General features: G+C 55.8%; 2 protein-coding genes across 13 annotated transcripts; one reads left to right on the top strand and one right to left on the bottom strand.

The window, feature by feature from the left end:
* Positions 1 to 257: 257 nt before the first annotated feature.
* WDR54 (WD repeat domain 54) lies at positions 258 to 8,584 on the bottom strand. Of its 2 annotated transcripts, XM_075916101.1 has the most exons (10): positions 8,457 to 8,584; positions 7,084 to 7,309; positions 5,689 to 5,751; positions 5,013 to 5,079; positions 4,607 to 4,663; positions 4,151 to 4,278; positions 3,001 to 3,101; positions 2,655 to 2,817; positions 1,795 to 1,869; positions 258 to 1,025 (listed from the first exon to the last, which is right to left on the bottom strand). In XM_075916101.1, the coding sequence occupies exons 1-10, from the start codon at positions 8,474 to 8,476 to the stop codon at positions 894 to 896; spliced, it is 1,032 nt and encodes a 343-aa protein (XP_075772216.1). In that variant the 5' UTR covers positions 8,477 to 8,584; the 3' UTR covers positions 258 to 893. The 2 variants fall into 2 exon arrangements, with proteins under 2 accessions (XP_075772216.1, XP_075772217.1); XM_075916102.1 differs by lacking the exon at positions 5,689 to 5,751.
* CUNH2orf81 (chromosome unknown C2orf81 homolog) lies at positions 5,766 to 27,950 on the top strand. Of its 11 annotated transcripts, none has more exons than XM_075916091.1 (4): positions 5,766 to 6,564; positions 10,476 to 10,703; positions 11,542 to 11,754; positions 26,629 to 27,950. In XM_075916091.1, the coding sequence occupies exons 1-4, from the start codon at positions 6,553 to 6,555 to the stop codon at positions 27,610 to 27,612; spliced, it is 1,437 nt and encodes a 478-aa protein (XP_075772206.1). In that variant the 5' UTR covers positions 5,766 to 6,552; the 3' UTR covers positions 27,613 to 27,950. The 11 variants fall into 11 exon arrangements, with proteins under 11 accessions (XP_075772206.1, XP_075772212.1, XP_075772211.1 ...); XM_075916097.1 differs by lacking the exon at positions 5,766 to 6,564 and adding an exon at positions 6,644 to 6,949; XM_075916096.1 differs by lacking the exon at positions 5,766 to 6,564 and adding an exon at positions 6,644 to 6,949 and having other exon boundaries at positions 10,444 to 10,703.

Here is a 27,950-nt window from a genome sequence, read left to right as displayed (position 1 = left end):
ATCCCAGCCCCCCAGCCCCTCCCCGCCAGGCTGCAGAGGCAGCTCTCAGCACTGGACCTGGCCCCTGGCAGGGTGGCTGCAGGGACAGTTCTGGTCCGGGGGCTCTTGCACTAGGGGTGGCTGCAGGGGGGCAGAGCACAGTGGCTGTTCCCAGGCCAGTCCAGGACAGTTGGCCAAAGCGCCCTGGCAGGCCCCCACTGGACGGTGACTGAGAGGTGCCTCTTCTAGGCCGCAGCCCAAATCTATTGAGGTAACAGGAGGACGATGTGATGTGGGGCTGGCCCCGTTGCACCGGTGGGGAAACTGAGGCCCGTGGCAGTGCCATAGCCCCAGTGCAGTGCTCTAGGACACACTGGGGCCAGCTACAGCCAGTGCCCGCTGCTCTCCACGCCGGGGCAGCGCCAGCGCCGCAGCAGCAGCGGGGCCTTTGGTGCAGACACAGGGCTACGCTGAGCCTACGTGGCAAAGCGGGGATGGCTGCCCAGGACAGGGCCCCAGCCCCACCGCAGGCCCCAGCGAGCCAGCTCGGCTGCCAGAGTCAGAGGCGGAAAGGAGCCGGGCGGGCCCCATGGGAGGAAGGATGGCACCGCCTCGGCTCCTGTGCCTGGGCCCCGGCTCCGGAAGAGAGGGATCTCAGCCCGCAGGCCTGGGGCGAGGGGCCAGCAGCCTGTCCCTGGGAGGAAGAGCACGGACGCGGAGGGGGGTAAGCAGGTGTGTGGCCAGGGGCCCCTGGGTTTCACGGAGCCACGGCAGCGCTGCCCCCCCACTGGCCGATCTCCCCAGGCGGAGGGGTTCCCAGCCTGTCTGACTCTTCGTCCGGCTGCTGCTGCCTGTGTCCCTGGGCACAGGAGCCAGGTGCCTCCCCGCCCCTCCCGGCCCCACGGCGGGGCAGCCTAGGCCTGGCTGTAGCGGACGATCTCACTGAGGTCGTAGCCGGTGGCTGCAAAGGACCTGCCCTCGGGGTCGCAGAAGCGGGCGCCGCAGAGCTGGGTGTCAGTCACGCACTCCGAGTGGCAGTGCTCGATCTGCAGGGCAGGAGAGAGGCCCTCGCACTGCACAGCCCTGGCAGCCAGGCCTGGCCCCGCCCTGCCCCCAGCGACGCAGGAGATTGCCACGGGCACAGGCCTCATGCGGGGGGCGCAGGGAGCTGGTGGGAGGAGGAGGTCGCACACAGCACTGCTGGGGCACAGCTGTAACAGTCAGGCTGGGGGGGTGGGGGGGGCTGCCAGGAGAAGGGGGCAAGCTGGCCACCTGCCGCAGTAGAGCGAGTGGACTACAGGCCCCTCTGGCACCAGCACCTGGCCGAGATGTGGCGAGATGTCGGGCAGTGTGGGGGGGGGAGGGGGAGACAGCCCCCCGCCCGAGACAGAGCGCAAGTAACAGCATCCGCTGCTGTGTGGGCAGGGGATCGGGGAGCCGGATCGGACTGGGTGGAGCTGCTGAGAGTGGGGGAGGGGGTTAGAGTGGATCAAAGGGGGTCTGGACCCAAGTTGGTGGGAGCCTTGAATCAGGGCTGGGGAGGAGCTAAAAGGCCCCGGATGGATGCATGGATGAAGAGAACTAGGCAGCAGCAGGGGCTGGACTGGGGAAGTGGGGGGCCCAGGCCCCTCACCCAGTCTTGCTCCAGGCCCCTTGTTCCCCACACAGCCCCCAGCTCAGCCTCAACCCCTTGCAGCCGCAGCAGAAATCCCACAGGGGAAACCGAGGCTCGGGAGCAGTGACTGGCTAAAGGCTGCACTGAAGCCAGTGGCGGAGGAGCCCCCTGCTCTCTGCACCCAGCACTGGCCCCCTCACCTCAACGGCCCCGGTGTCGGCGCTCCGGCTCAGCTTCCACACCTGCACGTAGGAATCCTCCGCCCCCGATAGCAGCTGCAGAGGGAGGCAGAACAGAGGCAGTGAGGGCCCACGGAGGTGGGGCTCCTGGGGAGGGCGCGGGGCTCTGCCAGCCTCCGAGCTCAGGGCCTGCTCACTGTGCAGACAGCAGGTGTGGCCAGACGCTGCAAAGCTGGCGGCCGACCCACGGGGCAGCTGGCCCGGGGCTCTCTCCCTAGGTCAGTAGAACACAAGGGGGTGCCCCCGCCGGCTGGTGTGGGAGCTGCAGCTCTTCCCTCCAGAGGGGAGGAGTCAGGCAGGGTGGCTGAGAACATCTGAGTGGCCAGCCTAGGGCAGCCCAAAGGTCCCTCCGGCCCAGGCCAGGTGCTCCAAGGGGAGTGAACAGAACAGGGAATCATCCAGTGATCCCTCCTGTCACCACTGATGGACCTGTCCTCCATGAGTCTATCTAGCTCTTTTTAAAACCCTGTTAAAGTCCTGGCCTCCACCGCATCCTCTGGCAAGGAGTTCCACAGATTGACTTCCTTTGGTTTGTTTTAAACCTGCTACCTCTTCATTTCATTGCATGGCCCCTAGTTCTGATGTTATGGGAACAAGTCAACAACTTTTCCTTATTCACTTTTTCCACACCAGCCATGATTTTATGGACCTCGATCCTGTCCCCCCTTCGTCTCCTCTTTTCTAGGCTGAAAAGTCCCCGTCTTCTAATCTCCCCTCATATGGGACCAAACCCCTCATCATTTTGGTTGCCCATTTGCTGACCCTGGCTGTGTTCAGAAGGCCGGCAGGGGACTGCCCGGGAGGGGCTGGGGCAGGTTTACCTTCCCCGTCAGGGGAGCCAGGTCCAGGGCGTAGATCCAGCGAGCGTGGGCGCTGACTGTGGCACGCAGGGCCCCGCTTGTGGCCTCATACAGCCGGATCTGCCCATTGCCATAGCCAGCAGCGATGACCCCGTTCCACAGCTTCACCGAGGGGCAGGTCCACCTGGACACCGGGAGACTTGTCAGCCCCCTCGCTCCAGCCCGGGAGAAGGGCAGCTCTGGGCCCCCCCACACTGCCCCCACTGCACCAGTGAGCCCACAGCCTGCAGGCACCCCTCCCCTCTTGCTGAGGGGTCTCTGGGCTCATCCCCCTGCTCAAAACGCCATGGGAGCCTCCTGGCCCTACCCAAAGGCAGAGATTTTGGTGAGCAGGGCGAACTCCTCCTTGGCTCTCCAGACACACAGGGCCCCGGCATCATCCGCAGTCACCAGGTCCGCGGCTCCGTCCTGCAAGGGGGCAAGCAACGGAGTCAGCGCCCTGCCATGGGCCCCCTCTCGGCCAGTCAGAGCCTGGGGAGTCAGCAATTGGTAAGGATCCTACAGAGTAACCAACCACCACATAGAGTCTCACAGAAGTGCCGGAAAGTTGCTTTATAACCCATCCCCCTGGGCCAATGAGATCCCAGGGGACAGACACTGGGATGTAGTGAGCTGGTACATGTGCTTATCACTGCCCTATGCTGGGTGGACTCAGAACTGTCCAGCTGTGTGTCACCTCCCCTACACTGTTCTCAGTGGGTGGAGACTCTCTTCGGGTTGCATGGACCTGGGCTTTAGGAGTGTGAGGATCAGAGTGGTGTCTTTGTGTCTCTAAGGCCTTGCCCTCCAAACTACCCTCTGAACAGTCAATATCCTTGTCATGCTGCTCTCACGCTATGGCCCTGAAACCTCATTCTCTAAACTCCGAGTTCTCAGATGGCCAGGAAGCCCAGGAAGGAAGAGCTCTGGAGGAGGAGACCAAACCCAGGAGGATGGGAATGAGGGAACAAAGCAGAAGCGGGCTAGGCCAGTCGTGAGGCCAGGTAGCAAGAGGGCGCTGAACTGGAGCCCTGGGAAAGGCAACGAAGTAGCCCACGGACAAGAGGAGAATCGGAAGCTCCCCAAATCAAGAGAAAAAGCTGAGCCTGTGGCAGGCGCCTGCGAGAGAGGACAGCTGTGGGGAGGCCCTCTGCGCCCATGGCGAGAGGCTAAAAGGGGAGAGAGCAGGCTTCGAGCCACTTCCAGTACCCAGCCTGGGAGGGCTCAGGCAGCCCTGTCTCTGCGCTAGTTGGCTTTGGGTGGGCGCAAGGAGCCCATCCAGACCCCTGGGCTGCTGGGAAAGGTTCAGGCCTTGGGCTCATTGGTGTCCAGGCTTTGCTTCCCCACTGGGAAGCACATGGGACTCGACTGACCGCCTGGCTTCCAGTGGGCTGTAGGAATCCCCCAAGGACGAAGGGGCCAGCCAGCTGATGGGGCCGAGCCGGGACGGGGCGGTGCGCGGTGCTGGGGCTTCGTACCGGGTTCTCACCGACCTCGGCGGCGATGTCGGTGATGGAGTCGCGATGCTCCTCCAGGACCTCGCTCAGCGTGATGTTCGTTCCCTTGCTGGGGATGTCAAACACCAGCACCAGGCCCGAGGAAGTCCCTGCGAAGAAGCGGGGGAGATAGCCCCAGCAGCCAGCTACCAGGCCCCCCTCTGCTCTGGGCCCCAGTCTCCCCCCCGCGCCCCCAAAACCCAGATCCTCATGCTCCTCAACAACTCCTCCAGCAAATCCAGCAGTGCCTGAGGAGCCCTTCTTCCCTTCCCACGTGTGCCCCAGAGTTGGACTGTCCCTAGTGCCGCCCTTCCCCGCCCCCCAGCAGCTGGGTGCTGGCCTCCGCCTTCCCTGCCGCGCTGAGGGGTCTGGCTGCTGCAGCTGTGCAGAGCAGAGAGCCCATCCCTAGCACCTTGCTCCTTTCCCCAGCCTACTCACCCACACAGATGAAGCGCCCACTGGCTGCAGCAATCCCTCGAGCAAACACTGCCTGCGCTGGAAGGGAACGAAAGCCCCATGACAGCCCTCCAGCGGCTCTGGCCCCGGAGCGCAAGGAGGCCTCGGGCCAGAAGGGGATGGCTTTGAGAGGCAGGGCCACAAGGTGTGGGGGCCAGACACCCTGATTGAAGGGCAGATCACAGAGCCTTTAAACATCGTCCAACCAGGAGAGAGCCCTGGGGTGACCTGCACACCCCGGGAATTAATTCCTAAATCAATCCAAGAGCCTCCCTGGGCTGGAGGGCACCACACTGTGCCACACAGATGCCCCAGCACAGAGCCCACACCCACAGCTCATCCCGCCCTTCCCAGAAAAGGCAGGGCCGCCCCGCTGGGCTCTCTCTACCTGGCGGTGGTTCCAAGGCGTCCAGGGCATGCCAATACACCATGATGGAGCCATCCGACTCGTACATCTGGGGAGTGAGAACAACCTGGTCAACTCACTGCAGCACCCCTCGGGCCTGGCCCCCAAGGCACCGAGACGAGGCCCTCCAGAAGGCAGGTAGCACCAGTGGCTTCTCTGCCAGGCCAAGACGCCTAGGGCTAGCCAGCCCTGCTCAACTAGTCGCTCCCCCCTTGTGCCTCTATCAGAAAGAAGAGCCAGAGAAAAGGGCAGGGAGCACAGTGTGATAGAGAGGCCATGGAAGCCAGGGCCAACTGTGCTCCTGAGCGAGGAGCTCTGCTTCCTTGCTTTCCACCTCAGCACAGTGACTTCCAGGTCACTCAGAAGGGACAGGGACAGAGCCGGGAGGCTGGGCTGAAGTTGGGCCTAAGTAGGTGGGAAAACCTTCTGTTTGGGACTCTGCTTACCCTGGAAGGGGCCTGAAGTCTGAGGGCGACCCAGCTGGAGGGCTGAGCCCTGGAAAACCCTGGTGAAGGGGCACTGAGGAAGGAAGTGCTTGCAGAGGCAGGCGTCCCCAGCAGAGGGTGCTATGGGGCAGTCCTGCCCTCTGGCATGCCGGCCTTGTACACAGAGCTCTTCACCCTAGGCCCTGCCCACTCCTGAAACAGAGCGCTCTTACCTGGATCCCTTTCTGAGAGGTCAGGACCAGGAGAACCCGGGAAGGCAGGACGCACCAGGAGGCCTGAGGGGGAAAGGTGTTGTTGTAGCCACCAAGGGGGAATTCTAGATTAGACCCTGTGCTAGCAGCTAACGCGGAACCGATCACAGCACGAAAAGCCACCAGTAGCCATGACTGGATCCTGAGGATATGGGCAAATAGAATCAAGTCCAGAGCAGTGGTTGACAAAGCTGGCGCTTGAATGGAGCCAATTTCCCAAAGCTGAAAAGGATTCTGGGCCGGACCAGCTGGAAGGAAGGCTCTCGCCAGAAAAGCATGAATGGTGATTGAGAAGAATGTAAGGGTGCCCCAAAAGCCACACCTGGGGAAGAAGGCAGCACTGGTGAAAAGGCCAAGCTGGCAGCTGTAAAATATACCAACTGGAAGAAGGGGACGGCTCTCGCTCAAAAGCAGCAATTGTAGACAGTGACACACACCCTGAGAGGACTCAGGGATATCTCTGGCCAGCAAAGCCAAGTGAATCCTGACAACGGCGTTGGACTGTTACTGGATGGACAGGGCAGAATTGCCTGTACTAATGAAGACAAGGCAGACATGCTCAAGAAATATTTCCTTTCTGTATATGGGGGAATGATGCTGCAGTCCCATCACACAGCAGCAACGCTCCTTCCTTTCTGTGAATCTCTCTGGAGGGCATTAAACAGAAGCCACACAGTTCAGCCACTTTCAAACCAGCTGATTGAGAGAGCATGAATCTAAGAGTGTTACGAGAGCTGGCAAGGAGCGTGCTGGGCCACTTGTTTAAAAAAAAGCAACATAAGTCCGGGCACACGGGCAGTTCCAGAAGAAAGCGAATTTTATCCAATGTTTGAAAAGGTAAACAGGCTGACCCAGATACTTGTCAGGCTGATGGGCCTACATTGATCCCAGGCAAGATAATGGACCAACTGGTACTCTGATAAAAGAGGGTAATATCATTAATACAGTATACGGGACTAGAGATCCTGTCATGCTAACTATCGTTTTTGAGGAGACTACAAGTTCAGCTGATGACTGTAATAGTGTTGATGTAATGCGATGAGATGGCCGTAAGGTTTCGGAGTTGGCACCACTCATCATTGCAATTAAAAACTAGAATGACTTAGGGGAGGAGAAGGGTGGGGAGCAACCATGGTGCAGTTCTCTCTCTCTCTTACTGACAAGGGCTGACATGAACAGTCTCTGCCTATGACTTTTACATGGGGTCAAACAAACCGATTAGGTATGTTGGTCTCTTTTGGGGGCTGAGCCCTTATAAGGCGGAGCTGTTACCAGTGCGGCTCTGCAAGGGAGGGGGAGACCGGCCAGGGAGCACAGGGCCTGGCCCGGCAGGGCAGGGTGCTGGGGAAGCCCCACCTGGGTGATGATGGAGGCGCTGACGGCCAGGCCGCCCTCCTTGGCCTGCAGCTGGCGCTGGGAGACGCTGAGCCCGTCGGCCGAGGCGCTGGCCAGGCTGACGGTGCTGCCGTGCACGGCTGCGAAGTAGGTGAGCTGCTTGTCGCGCAGGGGCAGGACGCTAAGGTTGTTGTACAGCGCCGAGCTGCTGCTCTTCAGCGGCACCCCGCGCTCCCGGCGGTACGGCCTGTGGGGGGGGCGGTCAGTGCGGCGGGCCGGGCACCGGTGGGGGGGGTACGGCCTGTGGGGGGGCGGTCAGTGCGCCGGGCCGGGCACCGGTGGGGGGGGTACGGCCTGTGGGGGGGCGGTCAGTGCGGCGGGCCGGGCACCGGTGGGGGGGGTACGGCCTGTGGGGGGGGGGCGGTCAGTGCGCCGGGCCGGGCACCGGTGGGGGGGGTACGGCCTGTGGGGGGGGCGGTCAGTGCGGCGGGCTGGGCACCGGTGGGGGGGGTACGGCCTGTGGGGGGGGCGGTCAGTGCGCCGGGCCTGGCACCGGTGGGGTGGGTACGGCCTGTGGGGGGGGCGGTCAGTGCGCCGGGCCGGGCACCGGTGGGGGGGGTACGGCCTGTGGGGGGGGGCGGTCAGTGCGCCGGGCCGGGCACCGGTGGGGGAGGTACGGCCTGTGGGGGGGCGGTCAGTGCGCCGGGCCGGGCACCGGTGGGGGGGGTACGGCCTGTGGGGGGGGCGGTCAGTGCGCCGGGCCGGGCACCGGTGGGGGAGGTACGGCCTGTGGGGGGGGCGGTCAGTGCGCCGGGCCGGGCACCGGTGGGGGGGGTACGGCCTGCGGGGGGGGCGGTCAGTGCGCCGGGCCGGGCACCGGTGGGGGGGGTACGGCCTGTGGGGGGGCGGTCAGTGCGCCGGGCCTGGCACCGGTGGGGGGGGTACGGCCTGTGGGGGGGCGGTCAGTGCGGCGGGCCGGGCACCGGTGGGGGAGGTACGGCCTGTGGGGGGGCGGTCAGTGCGCCGGGCCTGGCACCGGTGGGGGGGGTACGGCCTGTGGGGGGGCGGTCAGTGCGGCGGGCCGGGCACCGGTGGGGGAGGTACGGCCTGTGGGGGGGCGGTCAGTGCGCCGGGCCGGGCACCGGTGGGGGAGGTACGGCCTGCGGGGGGGGCGGTCAGTGCGCCGGGCTGGGCACCGGTGGGGGGGGTACGGCCTGCGGGGGGGGCGGTCAGTGCGGCGGGCCGGGCACCGGTGGGGGGGGTACGGCCTGTGGGGGGGGCGGTCAGTGCGGCGGGCTGGGCACCGGTGGGGGGGGTACGGCCTGTGGGGGGGGCGGTCAGTGCGCCGGGCCGGGCACCGGTGGGGGGGGGGCGGGGGCGGGTCGCGGTCTCACCCCGGGTCCCCCGCAGCCATGGCGACGGCGCCGCGTCTAGTCAGGGCGGCGGCGCGGGGCGATGACGTCACGGCCGGGGCCGGGCTGCCGTTGCCTTGGGGACGGGGACGCAGCCAGCGGGGAGGCAGGGGCGGGGCTCCAGGCGCATCGGTGAGGGGGGAGACGGGAGGGTCCGGTAGGAGGGCAGTGGTGCGAGGGGGTGCGGTGGGGGGAGGGGCGTGGCCGGGTGGTGGGGGGCAGTGGTGCGAGGGGGTTTGGTGGGGGGGAGGGGCGTGGCCGGGTGGCCGGGGGGCAGTGGTGCGAGGGGGTTTGGTGGGGGGGAGGGGCGTGGCCGGGTGGCGGGGGGCAGTGGTGCGAGGGGGTTTGGTGGGGGGGAGGGGCGTGGCCGGGTGGCCGGGGGGCAGTGGTGCGAGGGGGTGTGGTGGGGGGGAGGGGCGTGGCCGGGTGGCGGGGGGCAGTGGTGCGAGGGGGTTTGGTGGGGGGGAGGGGCGTGGCCGGGTGGCGGGGGGCAGTGGTGCGAGGGGGTTTGGTGAGGGGAGGGGCGTGGCCGGGTGGCCGGGGGCAGTGGTGCGAGGGGGTGTGGTGGGGGGGAGGGGCGTGGCCGGGTGGCCGGGGGCAGTGGTGCGAGGGGGTTTGGTGGGGGGGAGGGGCGTGGCCGGGTGGCCGAGGGCAGTGGTGCGAGGGGGTTTGGTGGGGGGAGGGGCGTGGCAGGGTGGGGGAGGGCAGTGGTGCGAGGGGGTGCGGTGGGGGGGCAGGGGCGTGGCCGGGGGCAGTGGTGCGAGGGGCTGTGGTGGGGGGGAGGGGCGTGGCCGGGTGGCGGGGGGCAGTGGTGCGAGGGGGTGTGGTGGGGGGGAGGGGCGTGGCTGGGTGGCCGAGGGCAGTGGTGCGAGGGGGTTTGGTGGGGGGAGGGGCGTGGCAGGGTGGCGGGGGGCAGTGGTGCGAGGGGGTGCGGTGGGGGGGCAGGGGCGTGGCCGGGGGCAGTGGTGCGAGGGGCTGTGGTGGGGGGGAGGGGCGTGGCCGGGTGGCGGGGGGCAGTGGTGCGAGGGGGTGTGGTGGGGGGGAGGGGCGTGGCCGGGTGGCCGAGGGCAGTGGTGCGAGGGGGTTTGGTGGGGGGAGGGGCGTGGCAGGGTGGCGGGGGGCAGTGGTGCGAGGGGGTGCGGTGGGGGGGCAGGGGCGTGGCCGGGGGCAGTGGTGCGAGGGGGTGCGGTGGGGGGGCAGGGGCGTGGCCGGGGTGGCGGGGAGGGCAGTGTCCGTGGGTGCTCTTAGGACCCACTGGCTCATTGCTCACCTATAGGGAGAGGCAGTGACTTGCCCCTTCCTCCCAGCGGGCTGGGATGGGGGACCAGGCCTCCTGGGTTCCATTTGTACTCTGATGTTGACTTCCTGGGTGACTATTTTCTGCCTCAGTTTCCCCTCTCAGTGGGGACATGTTAAGCTTTTGAGTAGCTGGAGCTCAGGTCCTGAGCGCTGCGGCCCGCCCTCCTCTGCTCAGTGCCAGCACCGCTCCGCTGCAGGGACTGAGCACAAAGGTGCTGGAGAGGAGGCCAGCGTCACAGGGCCCTGCCTGCAGCCTCCTCCTCCTATTGCATCACCGCTTGCTTGTCCCCACGTCCTAGCTTCACCCGTCAGCACCCCCTGTACTGTGTGACCAGAATACCGGGGGGCCTGCGCTAGAGCCCACCCTCCGGAGAACTGTCTAGCGCCGGGAGTCCCTGCTCTCACCACTAGAACGTGCTGCCTCCCAGGACAGGAAGTCCCCGAACATGCCCACAAAGCCGGATCTTGTCATCTGTCCCTGGGAGGAGCAGCACCGGGGCACCACCTCCAGAGCATAACAGTCTTCGTGGGCCTTGCCTCCATGTGACTGTTGGCTGCAGAGGGTAGTGCCAGGCGCTGCACGTGGCCTGTAAGCCACAGTGGGGCCCCCTGTTTTAGTTGTTCCCTCAGCATTCTCCCCAGCCAACGATGCCAATTTTCCGCCTTACAGGACTAAGGGGCTGGTGCTCTCTTTCCCTGTAGAGAATGACGTCCCGGGACCGTGTGCCCCTCTCCAAGTCCCGGGCAGAGAAGTTGCGGCCCCCCACAGTACCCATCCCTCAAGTGGATATTGTCCCAGGGCGCCTCTCTGAGTCAGAGTGGATCTCCCTGGTCAGCACCGAGGAAGGCGAGGATGGAGTGGGGGATATCCTGGCATGGATGCTAGACCAAGTGCTGGAGGAGTGCTATAAAGTGTACCTGGCTCGGCAGGTAAGCACGCCAGGGCCCTGCAGTCCCAGTGGTAGCGATCACCCAGCTCCTGGGTCCCAGCCTCAGGCTCAGGCTCAGGGCAGGGCTGTTCCCCGTAGGCTGCTCTCCAGGGCTTTGTTCCTGCCACAGAGCCTGGCTTCTGTGTGGTGGGGGGGAGGCACTGAGAACACTGTGAGAGCCCCCCGTGACAGCGGACGGAGTTCAGTCCGGAGGGACCATGCCATCGGGCTCAGAGCGGCTCTATGCTGATGCTTACTTCATGGAGAGGAAGGCAAGTGGAGCAGACCAAGAAAGGGGGCTCCAGGGAGGATGAGGTTCCTGTTGCAGTGACCTCTGTGTGTCCCCACCCCGGCTGAGTGTCCCTAGAACTCCAGGGGAAATCCCTCTGCTCCCGCAGATGTCCTCATGCTCCCGCTCTCAATGGCAGGCTGTCCGCTCCTGCCCTGGCCGTTGGCACTCAGATACCGGGGTGATGAGTGTGGTACGAGCCCCTCCTGGACGTCAGCTCTCCTCTCAGCTCCATCATGGAGGCAATAGCCTCTCCTCCGCTGGAGTGGAACTCCTTCAGCGCTCTGCAGAGCCCAGCTCCCTGCCACACAGGTTATTTTCCTACCGAGTTTACTGGGAAGGGGTGTTGGCACACTCTCCCTGGGCACAGGCCTCATGGGAGCTGCCAGCTTGGACTCCCTTAGAGCCAGTGGGCCAAAGTCAAGGTGGCCTGGACAGTGAGAAGTGTGATGGGCACACTGACGGGTGAAGGTGCAGCCTCCCTCCTAGCCCAAATCAGGAAGCAAGTGGGAGGTGCTGGGTTCATTGCGTCTCTGCTCTGCTTTCCCAGTGCATCCCATTCACCATCAGCCAGGCCCGGGACGCCATCCTGCAGATTGCCGAATGGCGCTTCCTGGCGCGGGATGAGGGGGAGGCCACTGTGGAGGAAGATGCCACTTGGCAGGAAGAGGAAGAGCCAGTGGCCTGTGTCACGGACTCATGGGCACAGGGCTCGGTCCCCGTCATCCAAACCAGTCTGACCCTGTTCTCGCAGGAGAGAGAGGTACTGAAGCACCGGGGCCCTGGACCCGGGGGGAGGGGAAGATGGGAAGCAGGCTCTCCTGAGTGCTTGTCCTGGCTGAGGCAATCTGGGCCTGGCAGCGCACTAGAGCTGCGACTGGAAACTGCCATCAATCTGACTCGTGCTCTAGGGCCAGAGCTCCACGCCACAGGGCACTCCATGGAGATACGGCCTAGCCCTGCCATATGAGTCCTGGCCGTCAGGCCACAGAAACAGCCTTGAGAGACAGGCTGTTGTCATGATCTCCGCCTGACTGCCTGGCCCCTGCTACTGGCTGGGGAAGGGACTGGAGCCATGTGCTAGTTTAAAGAGAAGCTAGATAATTTCATGGAGGCTAGGTCCACAAAAGGCTACTAGCCAGGGGATAGAATTGGTGTCCCTGGCCTCTGTTTGTCAGAGGTTGGAATGGGATGGCAGGAGACAAATCGCTTGATCATTGTCTTTGGTCCACCCTCTCTGGGGCACCTGGTGCTGGCCACTGTCGGCAGACAGGATACTGGGCTAGATGGACCTTTGGTCTGACCCAGCACGGCCGTTCTTATGTCCTCTGAGTCCCTTTAGAATCAGATAAATTAAAAAAAGAACACGTTAAAAATCAACCAGAAAAGTTAGATTCCTGCAAGTCACCAGGGCCTGATGAAATGTATCCTAGAATACTCAAGGAGCTGATAGAGGAGGTATCTGAGCCTCTAGCTGTCATCTTTGGAAAATCATGGGAGACAGGAGAGATTCCAGAGGACTAGAAAAGGGCAAATATAGTGCCATCAATGAAAAGGGAAATAAGAACAACCCAGGAAACTACAGACCAGTCAGTTTAACTTCTGTGCCAGGGAAGATAATGGAGCAAGTAATTAAGGAAATCATCTGTAAACACTTGGAAAGCGGAAAGGTGATAGGGAACAGCCAGCCTGGATTTGTAAAGAACAAATCATGTCAAACCAATCTGATCTCTTTCTTCTATCTAAAAGAACTCAAATGGGAAATTGCAGAATTGTTAACTGTGGTTTGTAATATATTCCTTAAATCAGCTTCTGTACCTACTGACTGGAAGATAGCTAACATGACACCAATATTTAAAAAGGGCTCTAAAGGTGATCCCAGCAATTACAGACCGATAAGTCTAATGTCAGTACCGGGTAAATTAGTCGAAACAATAGTTAAGAATAAAATTGTTAGGCATGTAGAAGAACATAATTTGTTGGGCAAAAGTCAGCATGGTTTCTGTAAAGGGTTCTATTAGAGTTCTTTGAAGGGGTTAACAAACATGCAGAAAAGGGGGATCCAGTAGTTATAGTATACTTAGGGTACGTCTAGACTACATGCCTCTGTCGCCAGAGGCATGTAGATTAGGCTACCCGACAGAGTAAAATGAAGCGGCGATTTAAATAATCGCCGCTTCATTTAAATTTACATGGCTGCCGCTTTGAGCCGACAAACAGCTGATCAGCTGTTTGTCGGCTCAGCGCGATAGTCTGGACGCTCCCCTGCCGACATCAAAGGGAGCTGTCGACAACCCAGGTATGCCTCCTGGGATGAGGCATACCTGGGTTGTCGACAGCTCCCTTTGATGTCGGCAGGGGAGCGTCCAGACTATCGCGCTGAGCCGACAAACAGCTGATCAGCTGTTTGTCGGCTCAAAGCGGCAGCCATGTAAATTTAAATGAAGCGGCGATTATTTAAATCGCCGCTTCATTTTACTCTGTCGGGTAGCCTAATCTACATGCCTCTGGCGACAGAGGCATGTAGTCTAGACGTACCCTTTGATTTTCAGAAAGCCTTTGACAAGGTCCCTCACCAAACACTCTTGTGTAAATTACATTGTCATGGGATAAGAGGGAAGGTCCTGTCATGGATTGAGAACTGGTTAAAAGACAGGAAACAAAGGGTAGGAATAAATGGTAAATTTTCAGAATGGAGAGGGGTAACTAGTGATGTCCCCCAAGGGTCAGTCCTAGGACCAATCCTATTCAACTTACTCATAAATGATCTAGAGAAAGGGGTAAGCAGTGAGGTAGTAAAGTTTGTGGATGATACTGAACTGTTTAAGATAGTCAAGACAGAAGCAGACTGTGAAGAACTTCAAAAAGATCTCACCAAACTGAGTGATTGGGCAACAAAATGGCAAATGAAGTTTAATGTGGATAAGTGTAAAGTAATGCACATCGGGAAAAATAACCCCAACTATACCTACAGAATGATGGGGGCTAATCTGGCTACGACAAATCAGGAAAGAGATCTTGGAGTTATTGTGGACAGTTCTCTGAAACGTCCACGCAGTGTGCAGCGGCGGTCAAAAAGGCAAATAGAATGTTAGGAATTATTAAGAAAGGGATAGAAAATAAGACACAGAATATCTTACTGCCCCTGTATAAAACTATGGTACGCCCACATCTTGAGTACTGTGTACAGATGTGGTCTCCTCAACTCAAAAAAGATATTTTGACCTCGGAAAGGGTTCAGAAAAGGGCAGCTAAAATGATCAGGGGTTTGGAACAGGTTCCATATGAGGAGAGGCTAAAGCAACTGGGACTTTTCAGTTTAGAAAAGAGGAGACTGAGGGGGGATATGATAGAGGTATATAAAAGTTATTAATTAGTTCCCATAATATAAGGATTAGAGGACACCAAATGAAATTAATGGGTATCACGTTTAACACTAATAAGCGAAAGTTCTTCTTCACAGAGTGCGTAGTCAACCTGTGGAACTCCTTGCCAGAGGAGGCTGTGAAGGCTAGAACTATAACAGAGTTTAAAGAGAAGCTAGATAAATTCATGGATGTTAGGTCCATAAAAGGCTAATAGTCAGGGGGTAGGAATGGTGTCCCTGGCCTCTGTCAGAGGCTGGAGATGGATGGCACGAGACAGATCGCTTGATCATTGTCTTTGGTCCACCCCGTCCAGGGCAGCTGGTGCTGGCCACTGTCGGCAGACAGGCTACTGGGCTAGATGGAATCATAGAACCATAGAGCTGGAAGAGACCTCAGAAGGTCATCAAGTCCAGCCCCCTGCTTTAGGCAGGACCATTCCCAACTAAATCAACCCAGCCAGGGCTTTGTCAAGCCGAGACTTAAACACCTCTAGGGATGGAGACTCCACTACTTCCCTAGGGAACCCATTCCAGTGCTTTACCACCCTCCTAGTGAAATAGTTTTTCCAAATATCCAACCTGTACCTCTCCCAGCACGACTTGAGACCATTGCATCTGTCACCACTGATAACAGCCTCTCTCCATCCTCTTTGGAACCTTCCTTCAGGAAGTTGAAGGCTGCTCTCAAATCCACCCTCACTCTTCTCTTCTGCAGACTAAACAGACCCAACTCCCTCAGCCTCTCCTCATACGTCATATGCTCCAGCCCCCTAATCATTTTGGTTGCCCTCCGCTGTCCCCTCTCCAATGCATCCACATCCTTTTTGTATTGGGGGGCCCAGAACTGGCCACAATACTCCAGGTGTGGCCTCACCAAAGCCGAATAAAGGTGAATAATCACTTCTCTGGATCTGCTGGCAATGCTCCTCTTAATGCAACCTAATATGCCATTAGCCTTCTTGGCTACAAGGGCGCCCTGTTGACTCATATCCAGCTTCTCATCCACTGTAACCCCCAGGGCCTTTTCTACAGAACTACTACTTAACTGGCTGGTCCCCAGCCTGTACCAATGCTTGGGATTCCTCCGTCCCAAGTGCAGGACTCTGCACTTGTCCTTGTTGAACCTCAGATTTCTTGTGGCTGTCGAAGCAAAGGCTTCACTCAGTTTTAAGTGGCTAAACAGACAGCTTTATTGATCAGTAAAGCCAAGTGAGCCAAACATGGTCCCAGCAGAGCCAGGCCCAGTAAGTCTGGCTAATACAATCAATCCTAGTATCTTTATACCCTTAACCAAACAGTCTGATGTCAGGGCATCCAATTACAGAAATCATCAATTAAACTAGGAAAAACAAAGCCTTATCAACAAGATGGCGGACGGGTACAAGGGAATACCTCTCCTGTCTGAACCAGCGCAATTAACACATTTCAGTAGCCCATCCTGTAGGCCTCTTCTCACACGCTGACAGAAAGTTCACTCTGATCTACGTGCGAGAGGGAAAAGCTGAAATGGTTTCTGTTATACAAGATGGCTTCTAGCTAAATATGAAATGGTTTCTACAACTCTCCCCTTTTAGCCTTTTAAAGGCTAACCTTGAAGTCCTTTCATGCCTCCATTTCCATCAAAGCTTTTATGTACATCTCTTGTTCCTTTCTTGCTCATCATATTTTAACATAAGTTTCACATTCCCTTTAGTAAGGGTCTGTCTCGTGTTTTCCAGAATACAAGAAATACAGCATTTGACTAACAAGAAACAAAAATAAACACACAAGAATATAGCCAATACTAAAACTACACCTTGCACAATCCAAGTTCCTACATGTCCAAACCAGCCTCCCAACCAACCCCAGAGGGTCCAGTCTTCCTCCTGCCTTAGGCTTTCCACAGTTCTTTCAATCTCTGAGGCATCTTCCTCCACTTCCTTGCTGGTGTCAGTGATACACACACAGCATTCTTCTCCCACTAAGGCACAACCCCCCCTTACTAGCCAGGACGTAGTCTAGGGCCATCCTGTTCTGGAGAACCATTTGTCTCACTTCTCCTAACTCCTTATTAATGGCACGGAGAGCTTTGGTTGTGGCATTAGCTACTTTCTCGAAAGCTACTTCCAGCCTCCGAATTTCTCTTACTGCATAGGCCACACCCAGTCCTGGGAACGCAATTCCCCAAAACCGCTGTGTTTCTGTTATCTCTCGGTAGTTTCGGATTCTACTCCCAGGGGGATGGCTAGTGATTCGAATGGCTGGGAAGGCTGCTCCAATATAGCAGGTTCCACTCCAATCCTTGGGCAGTGTTTTGTATGCCCGACGGTCACGGATGAAGTAATGGCCAACCTTTGCTGTTAAGGTTCTTTGGCATTGGGGCTTCATCATCCATTGCAAATAGTACCCAGCGATTCCGAAGTCATAAGGGCCTTTGTTATTCTCCCAGGTGTTGTTTCTGTACCATGCCCCGTTCAGGACAACATTTATCTCACACCTGCTTTTTCCCACTCAGGCTCCTGAACCATTACATGTCCAGCAGTATTCTCCAATTGGGGTCAGGGCTAGGCGGATGTACCCTGGGCTAGTAAACCCTTTATCCTGCCAAGTATCATTTGGGCCCCATTCACTAAACAATGGGCCATTCATTGGAGTGTTGTTCAGTGGGACTGGGATCATTGGGATGCCTCCTTCTGAATGTACAGGACTGTGAGCACATATCCAGCAACCTGTGGAATTAAATCCCTGGGAAACTTGGTTCATTAAGAGCATAAACACATTTGAACCATCTAGGTTATAACTGCTAGGTATTAAAAACAAGATTAAGCATAAGCTCAACATGAATTGTTTGTCCAGCCTCATGCTGGCTGTTCTTCAGGACTTCGTAGTTTGCTTCACCTATCGCTGGCAGGTTCTTCTGGGCCGCAGCTGGTACCTTGGCCTCGGTCTCTCAGGATCGTCTGCTTCTGGGCCTGGATTGCCGGTACCGGGCCTGTGCTGATCCCCATCTGCTTCTGGACCTGGGTCTCTGGTACCAGGTCTGCGGTGCTCCTTGTTGGGGCCAAGCTCTGTAGTGGCTGGAACCGGTTTGCAGTGGGACGCGTGAATCCAGGTGGGCAATCCCTTGCGCTTTACAGCAGTTTGGGTGGTCAGAAGGACTTGGTAGGGACCCTTTCACCTGGGTTCCAGGGCAGTCTTTCGCTGGTGAACCTGTATGCAATCCCAGTCTCCTGGTTGTAGTTTATGGCACGGCTCAGTCGGGGCCTCCTGGAAGGCGTCCTTAACCTGTGAATGATAAGACTGTACACACCTCATAAGTTCCTGACAATACTTGACTATGCTTCCTTTAACAAGTGTGACATCAGCCAGGTCAATGTCTCGGCTGCTTAACAGTCTCCTAGGTCGGCCACATGCAATCTCATGTGGTCTGAGTCCAGTTGTCCGATTAGGAGTGGCTCTCGTGCTCATTAGGGCAGTCGGGAGTGCTTCTACCCATGTTAAGCCAGAGTCCTCACATATTTTAGCAAGTTTGTTCTTTAAAATCCCGTTATGTCTCTCTACTGCTCCTGTGCTCTCTGGGAGTCGCGGGCAGTGCAGTGCTTGTCTGGTAGAGTAGTACTTTGCCAGTTTTTGAACAATTTGTCCAGTAAAGTGGGTACCTCTATCACTGGAGATCACAAGGGGTATTCCCCATGATGGGATGTAATGATTTAGAAGTTTCTTTGCCACTGTGATGGCATCAGCTTTCCTGCAGGGATAAGCTTCTACCCATCCCGAAAACAAGCAAACAATCACCAGCACATATTCAAAGGATTGACATTTAGGCAACTGAATAAAGCCCATCTGTAAATTCAGAAATGGTCCCAAAGGCGGAGGTCTGGTTGCCGGAACTGTCTTTACAGGTTTACCCACGTTGTGGGCTTGGCAGACAGGGCAAGCCAGACAGTAATCTTTGGCTGCTTGGGAGAATTTGGGAGCAAACCAATTTTGTTTTAAGGTTGCTACCATCCCTCCTTTGCCAACGTGCGACAATCCATGGAGCACGGAGGCAAGGTGAGGTAGCAAGACCACTGGGGCAACAATGCGGCCATCAGAGCTGCGCCACAAGTGGTCTGGGCGCAAGGTGCACCCTGCCAGACTCCACTCCTGCTTTTCCGATTCTGGGGCTTGGTCCTGCAGGAGGGCCAGTTCCGACAGAGACGGCAAAGGAGCTGGCGATGGTAGGAGAGAAGGGAAAAACAGCAGGTAGAGGAGCAGATTTCACTACATTCCAGACAGTCCAAACTGCATAGCCTGCTACTAAAACTCCACTAGAATTATAAAAGCAAAAAATCCATCTGTGTAAAGCACAAAGTTAAGATTTTTCAAGGAACTTAAATTATTCTTTCATTAAAATAACAATATTGTACACACAACGTTTGAAATACATATATCACAATTAAGACACACACAAGACAAATCTGGACAGAACACAGAACACAAACTTATGTCATGACACAGAACCATGCTTTTTTTTGCCTTCAGTTAATTTTCAGCTGATATTAGCACTTTTTGATGATCTGAAAGACAAAGAAAACATTTCTACCCACATTGGGTTGTGCATTATATTTTAGAACACGTTTCCTTTACAGATGTTTTTGCTACTTTTTGATCAGCCTGCTGTTACCCAATGGTATGCTTTTATTTTGCACACCAGCTTCAGAGGGGTTGAGTAAATTACTTCATTGTTTAATTATCAAGTTAAAGGTGGTATGCCTCAGTTTCCCTCGTGTACTGTAGACCAGGTGTTTTTTTAAAGGTGTGAAGCTTCAAATAATTTACTGCCACAGAAACTGTTTCTTAGAGCAAGGCGCTTGCTAGTTACTATTCCAGAAAACAAAAAAGGTTTTCTTTTCCTGAAAAGAATCATACGCAATGTTACAGGCTTACTTATAGGGGACAGTGCCCCCCCACTTCCAGAACAGACAGGCAGTTTGCAGACACACACAACCTTGGATCTGAAAGCAAGCCAAAAGTGCTATCAACTCAGCCTTGAACAGAAACACCGTGAAGTTTCTGGGCTTGGATTTTTTTTAAACAATAATTAGTTTTCTTGGAAGACACATTTAACCCTTAGGGTGCAGGTTTTACAAATTTACAATGTATAGATTTTATTCTTTTATGCGGTTAACCAATTAAGTTTCAGTAGAATTCCTTATTTTCCCTTTAATAGATTTAACAAAGTGTCTGTAGCCAAATGTTTAAACTTGATTGTTTCTTTGCCTAGATGATTAAAAGAGGCTGCAAGAAACAAGGAGTAATTTTTAAAGCAGTTTTTTTTCCTCCTAACACATTACAATATTGCTTAATTTTTGTCCCCTTAGAATTTGGAGGAACACTTTCCTTAAACTGTTAAACTTATTTTAAACTTTGTGTTTTGCTTTGGATCGGGCAAGTTTGTTACAGGAGCCCATGTTTTCAAAGGGAAGAGCTAATTCCTTTCACTTATTTTTCATGTTTCCTCTCTATCTGTGTATGCGTTATGTAGAGGGGTGATGTTGTGTCGAATCCCCCACCCCCAATCTTGGTTGATACGGGTGAGCCAACTGAGAAATCTCCTCTCCCCACTTCTTGTGCATTATTTTGGCACAGAGGCGCTGCAGCAAGTTTGTAAGTTACTTATCTTACTGCAGGGCGGATTTTTGCTTTTCTGAGTTTCACTTTTATCCCTCAGGGCTTTAATTTTTCCTCTTTTCCAATTTGTTAAATGCTTACAGGTCCTTGGACCATTATGCACATACATGTAGTACAGAGGGGTGCCTTTCGGCAGAGTGTGGGGATGTTTAGACTAACCCCCACGTAAACTAACTCTACACACTCCAAAGAGTCTGCCGGGTCTAGAGTGTCAGACCTTAGCAGCTCATGAAATAAGGGGAGTTGTCACTCCCTCACATATCCGCTGAGTCTCAAGGTTCAGCTGACCCCCCCTCCTTTGCATTCAGAGCTCCCTCGTGGGAGAGCCCTGGTGCAGCTGGGATCAGCTCAAGTCTCAGACCTATGCGGTGGCATTCATACTCATTTTCCACACACACTTTTTTTTCTCTCTACAGTTTCCACATTTAGATGCATCTTTCTTTACTGTCCAGTTCCGATGGGTTTCTACTAAGTGGCGCTGCCCTAAGACATCCGACACTTAATATCAGACTTCATTAGGATCCTGTACCAGAAGGCACTTATCATAAAGGCACTGGGATTCCTGTAGACTGACCTACCCCCATTTTCTGCGCGCACTTAAAAAGATTCTGTAAGGCACCGAATCAAAAGTCCGCCTGCTTGAACTATTTTCTTCTGCGAGTCACCGAATTAAGAAGAATTCACCTGCTCGCACTGATCCCCCCCCCTTTGGTTGCGAGGCACTGGACTCAAAGTCCACCTGGCTCGCAGGGGTTTCCGGCACCCGCCCCAGCCTGGCAGAACACCACGTCCTGGCGCCTGGAGACAGCCTGGTGGAATGGGGAAATACTATGGCCTGGGGTTAGGCTCAGAGGTTAGTACTACGTCCACAAGTAACAGAGAGAGAGTCAACAAAACTTTCCCACAATTCCGTGTGCCGAGAGAGAGTGTAATGGCACCACATCAGCTTTTAGCGTCCGAACACAGAGGGTCCAGCGCATGGCTGCCTCACTAGAGACACCGGTGTGCCCTTTTGGAACTGTGACACATAAGACAGGCCTCATAGACAAAGACAGACAAAATGTTAGCCGCTCCACAAAATTGAATTCCATAGCTCCCCTTACCCCAATGGCCCGCCATCACTACAAATCCCAAGCCCTCAACCAGGAGATTTCGTAACAAGTATCCCCTTTACCTTCTATTGAGCGCTCTGAGAGGTTTGGAAGTGGAGTGCTGGTCCGTCCATACAGGCAAGTGGCGTGTTAGGAATCTCGGTGGAACCTCCAAATTGTCGAAGCAAAGGCTTCACTCAGTTTTAGGCGGCTAAACAGACAGCTTTCTTGATCAGTAAAGCCAAGTGAGCCAAACGTGGCCCCAGCAGAGCCGGGCCCAGTAAGTCTGGCTAATACAATCAATCCTAGTATCTTTATACCCCTAACCAAACAGTCTGACATCAGGGCATCCAATTACAGAAATCATCAATTAAACTAGGAAAAACAAAGCCTTATCAACAAGATGGCGGACAGGTACAAGGGAGTACCTCTCCTGTCTGAACCAGCCCAATTAACACATTTCAGTAGCCCATCCTGTAGGCCTCTTCTCACACGCTGACAGAAAGTTCACTCTGATCTACGTGCGAGAGGGAAAAGCTGAAATGGTTTCTGTTATAGAAGATGGCTTCTAGCTAAATATGAAATGGTTTCTACAGTTTCTACATGGCCCAATCCTCCAATTTGTCTCAGTCACTCTGGACCCTATCTCTGCCCTCAAGCGTATCTTCCTCTCCCCCTAGCTTAATGTCAACCACAAACTTGCTGAGGGTGCAATCCATCTCCTCATCCAGGTCATTAATAAAGATATTAAACAAAACCGGTCCTAGAACCGAATCTTGGGGCACTCCGCTAGAAACCGACCGCCATCCTGACATCGAGCCGTTGATCACGACTCGCTGGGCCCGGCCTTCCAGTCATCTTTCTATCCATCTTACCGTCCATTTATCCAATCCACATTCCCTTAACTTGCTGGCAAGAATATTGTGGGAGACTGTATCAAAAGCCTTGTTAAAGTCAAGGTCTATCACATCCACTGACTTTCCCACGTCCACAGAGCCAGTTACCTCATCATAGAAGCTGATCAGGTTGGTCAGGCACGACTTGCCCTTTGTGAATCCATGTTGACTATTCCTAATCACTCTCCTCTCTTCCAAGTGCCTCAAAATGGATTCCTTAAGGATCCCTTCCATGATGTTACCAGATTTGCCCAATACCCTGGGGTATGCTCATTTATCAGGGTTACCCTTATGGGACTGGGGGAAGGTTAACAGTTCTATCAGTTAACCTTGGGCTCTCATATGGAGCTGAATTCTCCCTGCTGCCAATTCCCCCTCCCACTGGAGCTCTCCTGCAGGAACTAGGTTCCTCAGGATGGGGTTCTTCCCACCTTAGCAACACACACAGACACTCACACCCACTAATCAGAGCACGTCTGAGAGGACTGGGTACTCAGCACTCACAAGCTGACCCCCTCATATGTCCCTGGACTCAGCTGGCTGGGTTTCACAGCAATGCCACACTGCACCCTCATGTGCCTTTGGACTCCGTGGGCTGGATTAAACAGCACTTTAAGCTGCCATCCTCATAAGCCCCCAGGTTCAGCACCCCTTATCCCCACTTTCACACCACAGTCATTCACAGGTAAACCACACGATGAGCAAACCCCACAGGATTTTGGGCACTACAGGGAACTTTTGCTTGGGTACAAGAAGCGTTGTTGCAGAGCGAATGGGGAAGCCAAAACAACACCCCTTAAGGAAGAGTGAGCAAAAGAGAAAGAAAGAGAGAGAAGCAACCAGTTTAACAATGAAAGTGATTTATTTCTGAGTAGTGAATAGATATCAAACAGTTACAATATTAAATCTAACAATTACAATATTAAATCTAAATTGAAGCTGATTACACATGTTAGGTAACCATATAACAGTTTACACAAGGCAGGGTCAGGAGGCTATGCTTAGAGAGATAGTTGAGAGAGAGAAAGAGAGAGAGAGAGAGAGAGAGAGAGAGAGACCTCACCACTCCACGGAGCTTGCACTTGAGCGGGGTTCCCAGATGATGACGGTAGCCGGGGGTCCAGAGGGCAGGAGAGAAGCAGGACAGAGCCCCCAGCACGATCAGACAGGAGATGAAGAAGTCTCAATGGAACTGATGCAGTTTAAGTCCAGGTATCAGAACAGTTTTCTTGGGGCAAGGATAGGAGTTTTATAGGGATAGTTCAAAGAGAAAGGAGAGACAATAGAGACTGATCACACCTGGTTATGGGTGATGTTCCTTGAACGAGCTCACAATGCAACTAGGCAGTGTCAGTATTTTGGATGTCAATAGGATCGTTACTAGAATTGGTCTGATAATGACTAATCTGGGTGTGAGCAGGCCTAGGTTCATTAGCATCTGGAGCAGGGATTTCCCATCAGGCAGTGCTTCTCTGCTTTCGGTGTCCCATAGTTCAGTGCGGTTCCTGCCTTGGAAGAGCTGCTCTCCATTCTGTATGCTAATGAGATGTCCCTCTGTTCCATCTTTAATGTAAATGAGGCTGGGGTGTTTCCTTAATTGTATCACCCTTGTCTGAAGCAGTTTAGGTGTGTCTTCCCTGGCCTTTTCTTTGCTTTGTCTTTGATTCTAGCAGAGGCCTGAGGGAGGGGGATGGTTTTCCATGAATGTCACTCCCTGACTCCCCAAGAGCACAAGGCTGACAGGCGACCATGTTCTGGTTCCCCAAGAATCACAGAGCTGGTGGGTAACAATGATTTTTCCAGGAACCGAGGTAAGACTGGCCAGCCTATAGTTCCCTGGATTGTCCTTCTTCCCTTTTTTGAAGATGGGCCCTACATTTTCCAATCATCCAGGATTTCTCCTGATCTCCACGACTTTTCAAAGATAATGGCCAAAGGCTCCTCAATGACATTTGCCAACTCCCTCAGTAACCTCGGATGCATTAAGTCCGGACCCATGGATTTGTGTACATTTAGCTTTTCTAAATAGTTCCTAACCTGTTCTTTACCCACCAAGGGCTGTCCATCTTCAGCCGATCTTGTGTCACTTAGCGCATTAGTCCAGGAGCCGACCTTGTCCATGAATACAGAAGCAAGGAAAGCATTGAGTACTTCAGCTTTTCCCACATCATCTGTAACTAGGTTACCTCCTTCATCCAGTATGGACCTTTGGTCTGACCCAGGTCGGCGATTCTTATGTTCTTTGATAGGATAACAAGTCTTGTGGATAAGGGAAAAGTGGTGGATGTGGTATACCTAGACTTTAGTAAGGCGTTTGATACGGTCTTGCATGATATTCTTATCAATAAACTAGGCAAATACAACTTAGATGGGGCTACTATAAGGAGGGTGCATATCTGGCTGGATAACCGTACTCAGAGAGTAGTTATTAATGGCTCACAATCCTACTGGAAAGGTATAACAAGTGGGGTTCTGCAGGGGTCTGTTTTGGGACTGGCTCTGTTCAATATCTTCATCAATGATTTAGATATTGGCATAGAAAGTATGCTTATTAAGTTTGCAGATGATACCAAGCTGGGAGGGGTTGTGACTAATCTGGAGGACAGGGTCATAATTCAAAATGATCTGGACAAACGGAGAAATGGTCTGAGGTAAACAGGATAAGGTTTAATAAAGACAAATGCAAAGTGCTCCACTTAGGAAGGAACAATCAGTTTCACACACACAGAATGGGAAGCGACTGTCTAGGAAGGAGTACGGCAGAAAGGGATCTAGGGGTTATAGTGGATCACAAGTTGAATATAAGTCAGCAGTGTGATGCTGTTGCAAAAAAAAGCAAACATGATTCTGGGCTGCATTAACAGGAGTGTTGTGAGCAAGACACGAGAAGTCATTCTTCCGCTCTACTCTGCACTAGTTAGGCCTCAGCTGGAGTACTGTGTCCAGTTCTGGGCAGCACATTTCAAGAAGGATGTGGAGAAATTGGCGAAGGTCCAGAGAAGAGCAACAAGAATGATGAAAGGTCTAGAGAACATGACCTATGAAGGAAGGCTGAAAGAATTGGGTTTGTTTAGTTTAGAAAAGAGAAGACTGAGGGGGGGCATGAGAGCAGTTTTCAGGTATCTAAAAGGGTGTAATAAGGAGGGGGGAGAAAACTTGTTCATCTTGGCCTCTGAGGATAGAACACGAAGCAATGGGCTTAAACTGCAACAAGGCAGGTTTAGGTTGGACATTAGGAAAAAGTTCCTACCTGTCAGGGTGGTCAAACACTGGAATAAATTGCCCAGGGAGGTTGTGGAATCCCCATCTCTGGAGATATTTAAGAGCAGGTTAGATAAATGTCTATCAGGGATGGTCTAGATGGTGCTGGGTCCTGCCATGTGGGCAGGGGCTGGACTCGATGACTCTCGAGGTCCCTTCCAGTCCTAGTATTCTATGATTCTATGACTCCCCACTCCCATTGGCAGCAGCCCGGGCTGAGTTCCCCTCTCTGTGCCCAGGGCTTTGGGTAAGCAGCCGGAGGAGAGTCTGGCTGGGTTGGGGCGCTGGGCCCTATGCAAGTGCCATCCAGAATGCAGACCGTGTCTGCCTAGCCAGTGCAGGCAGCTGAGCTGAGCTGGGAGGTGCCCGAGTACTCTGCCTAGAGAGGGAGCTTTGTGTGGCTCAGGCGTTGCACGAGGCTCTGCCACATGGTCCCTACTTGCTCCGACCTGCCTTCCCATCTGTGAGTGGCATGAGAGCGTGACTGGGGCGGGGAGCAAGTGCTCTGACACTGAGGCTCACAAGCAACATGGATGAATGTAACAAACACCTGCCAGCCCATCCCCAGCTCGCAGGAACCCCTGAGGCCTGTGCAGTGCTGACATCCTGCAAGTACCGCCTTCACTAGGGAGCTGCCTGCAGAGGTGCCACGACCCAACATGCAGTGCTTCATCCTGAGCCAAGCAGCCTCAGACCTCGTCCATGGATGAGAGAGGAGTTCCAGCCAAGCCATGCTGGGCTCATCTGCCTCTCCCATGGGTGCTGGTGTGTCCCCTTTCTTTCTCAGGGAGGCAGCTCATCTGCTCCCGCCAGCCACGCCAGCGAGGCGCCCAGACATGCTGAGATTTGGGTGCCTGTCAGAGCAGGGTGACCCCTTAGTGCCCTGCCTGGACAGGACAGGCAGGCATGCGGATAGGGGTGTAAAGGCCCCCTTCCCAGCAATAGGCACTGGCCCACAGTCCTCCCTGGGATCCCATGGGCCTGCTGCCAGGATGCCGGTGAGTGAGAGGAGCGGGGTGCTCCCAGTCCGTCGCCCTGAGGTGCAGGGACAGAGCTGTGTGTACCTGGGGACCTCGCGGCAGTAGCAGGATGTCCAAGGCAGAGCCTTTCGTGGAGCTGCTTGGGCTACGGGGCGGGGCCGGCTGCAGAGCAGCTAGCCCAGCCCCAGCCTGCCAAAGCCAGTCCCTTAGGACCAGGCTGTCACCTCCCCAGCTGGCTCCCTTCTGGCACTGAGCCCCCTGCCCTGCGGCCTGGCTCTCGCCCTCCCCCCGTTTCCTGGGGTACAAGGAAGTGGCCGGAGTGGGCAGTAGCTTGTCCTGGGTCCTGCGAGGCTGAGGCTTCCTCTTTATGCTCCCGGCTATTTCCAACAGGTGTCTTTGGAGAAACTGCCCGAGGAATCCCTTTCCCCGGAGGAGACGCAGCCCTCCACAGGCCCCCCCGCGGCGCCAGCAAGCCCCCCCGCAGTGCAGCCTTCTCTGGAGAGGCGGGGCCAGCCTGCAAAGCCACTCCGGGCGCAGCATCCGCCTCCCCAGCCAGCTCCACCCCCCACGCCCAAGAGCAGAGGAGCATACAGGCCCCACCGAGGGCCCCTGCGCTCAGCTGGCCTGGAGAGCACTGCCAGGCCCCTGGCGGAGACTGGCAAGGGACAGGCCCTGCCTGAGGAATTGCCGCAGGAGGATCCTGGCAGCCTTCAGCAGCTCCTGCCCTTGTCCTGCAGCAATCTGCTGAAGATCCAGACGGGCAGGCCCCCCCACGTCCAGGGGGTGATGTACGACGAGTTTGGCACAGTCATTGCCATGCCCACGCTGGACCCGGCCCGTCTCCCCAGGCGCTGGATCAGGCCTCAGGTGGAGGTGCTGGATCCAGCTGTTGAGGCTAAGCGGCAGGAAGTTCTCAGCTTCCTCTCCGGGCGTGGCCAGCGGAGTGCGAAGTCCCACAGCTGGGCAGCACGGGGAGAGGCCGTTGGCACGCAGCGGCTCCAGGTCGTGAGGCCCACGCTGAGTGGGGGGCTGGCCCAGGCTTTCTGTCAGACAGCTCAGCCTCTGCCTGTCATGGGGAAAAGCCTTCGATCCAGCCACCATGTCTACTGGAAGCCCAGCAACCTGCTGGAGTCCATCGAGCTGGCCCCCGGGGTGGCCATCACGGACAGCAGCAGCGTGAAGCGTGGGCCCTGCCACGGCGTGCTGCACGAAGAGGGAGGGGAAGAGCTCGTCCAACGCAACCTCCAGCCCATCCGCCCCAGAGCGACACGGCCTGCGCTCGCTGTGCAGCAGCTCCTCCGGGATCACGCGCCCCAGGTCCGCCCCGCGACTCTGCTCACTTCTCTCACGGCTCCAGGGCCCCAGCGCTCGTAGGTCAAGCACGCGCCCTGCCACCGCTCCTGGGACTGGGCCGGTGTGCCGGACCATCGCCGGGCACGGGACGGAGCCCGGCGTGCGTGGCATCTCCCTGCTTGGTGGAGGTTCCCAGGCCGGCAAACGTGACTAGGGACCTGTGCTGGGATTCCCCGCAAGGGCTGATCTGCCTGGGCTGAACCCATCTTCCCCACAACAATAAATCCCAGGCACCCACAGCACGCCTCACTTGCCTGCTTCAGTTCCACTCCTGCAGGCCAGCCCCAAGAGACCCAGCATCAGCAGGGAGTACAGCCTGGGCCCCACGGCCCCTGCCCTTGGGTGCTGCTAACTTACCT

This window comes from Pelodiscus sinensis, unplaced genomic scaffold (assembly GCF_049634645.1).
Source record: "Pelodiscus sinensis isolate JC-2024 unplaced genomic scaffold, ASM4963464v1 ctg76, whole genome shotgun sequence".
NCBI lineage: Eukaryota > Metazoa > Chordata > Testudines > Trionychidae > Pelodiscus > Pelodiscus sinensis.
Note: the sequence above shows the minus strand (reverse complement) of the source record. Positions and strands in the feature narration are given on the sequence as shown.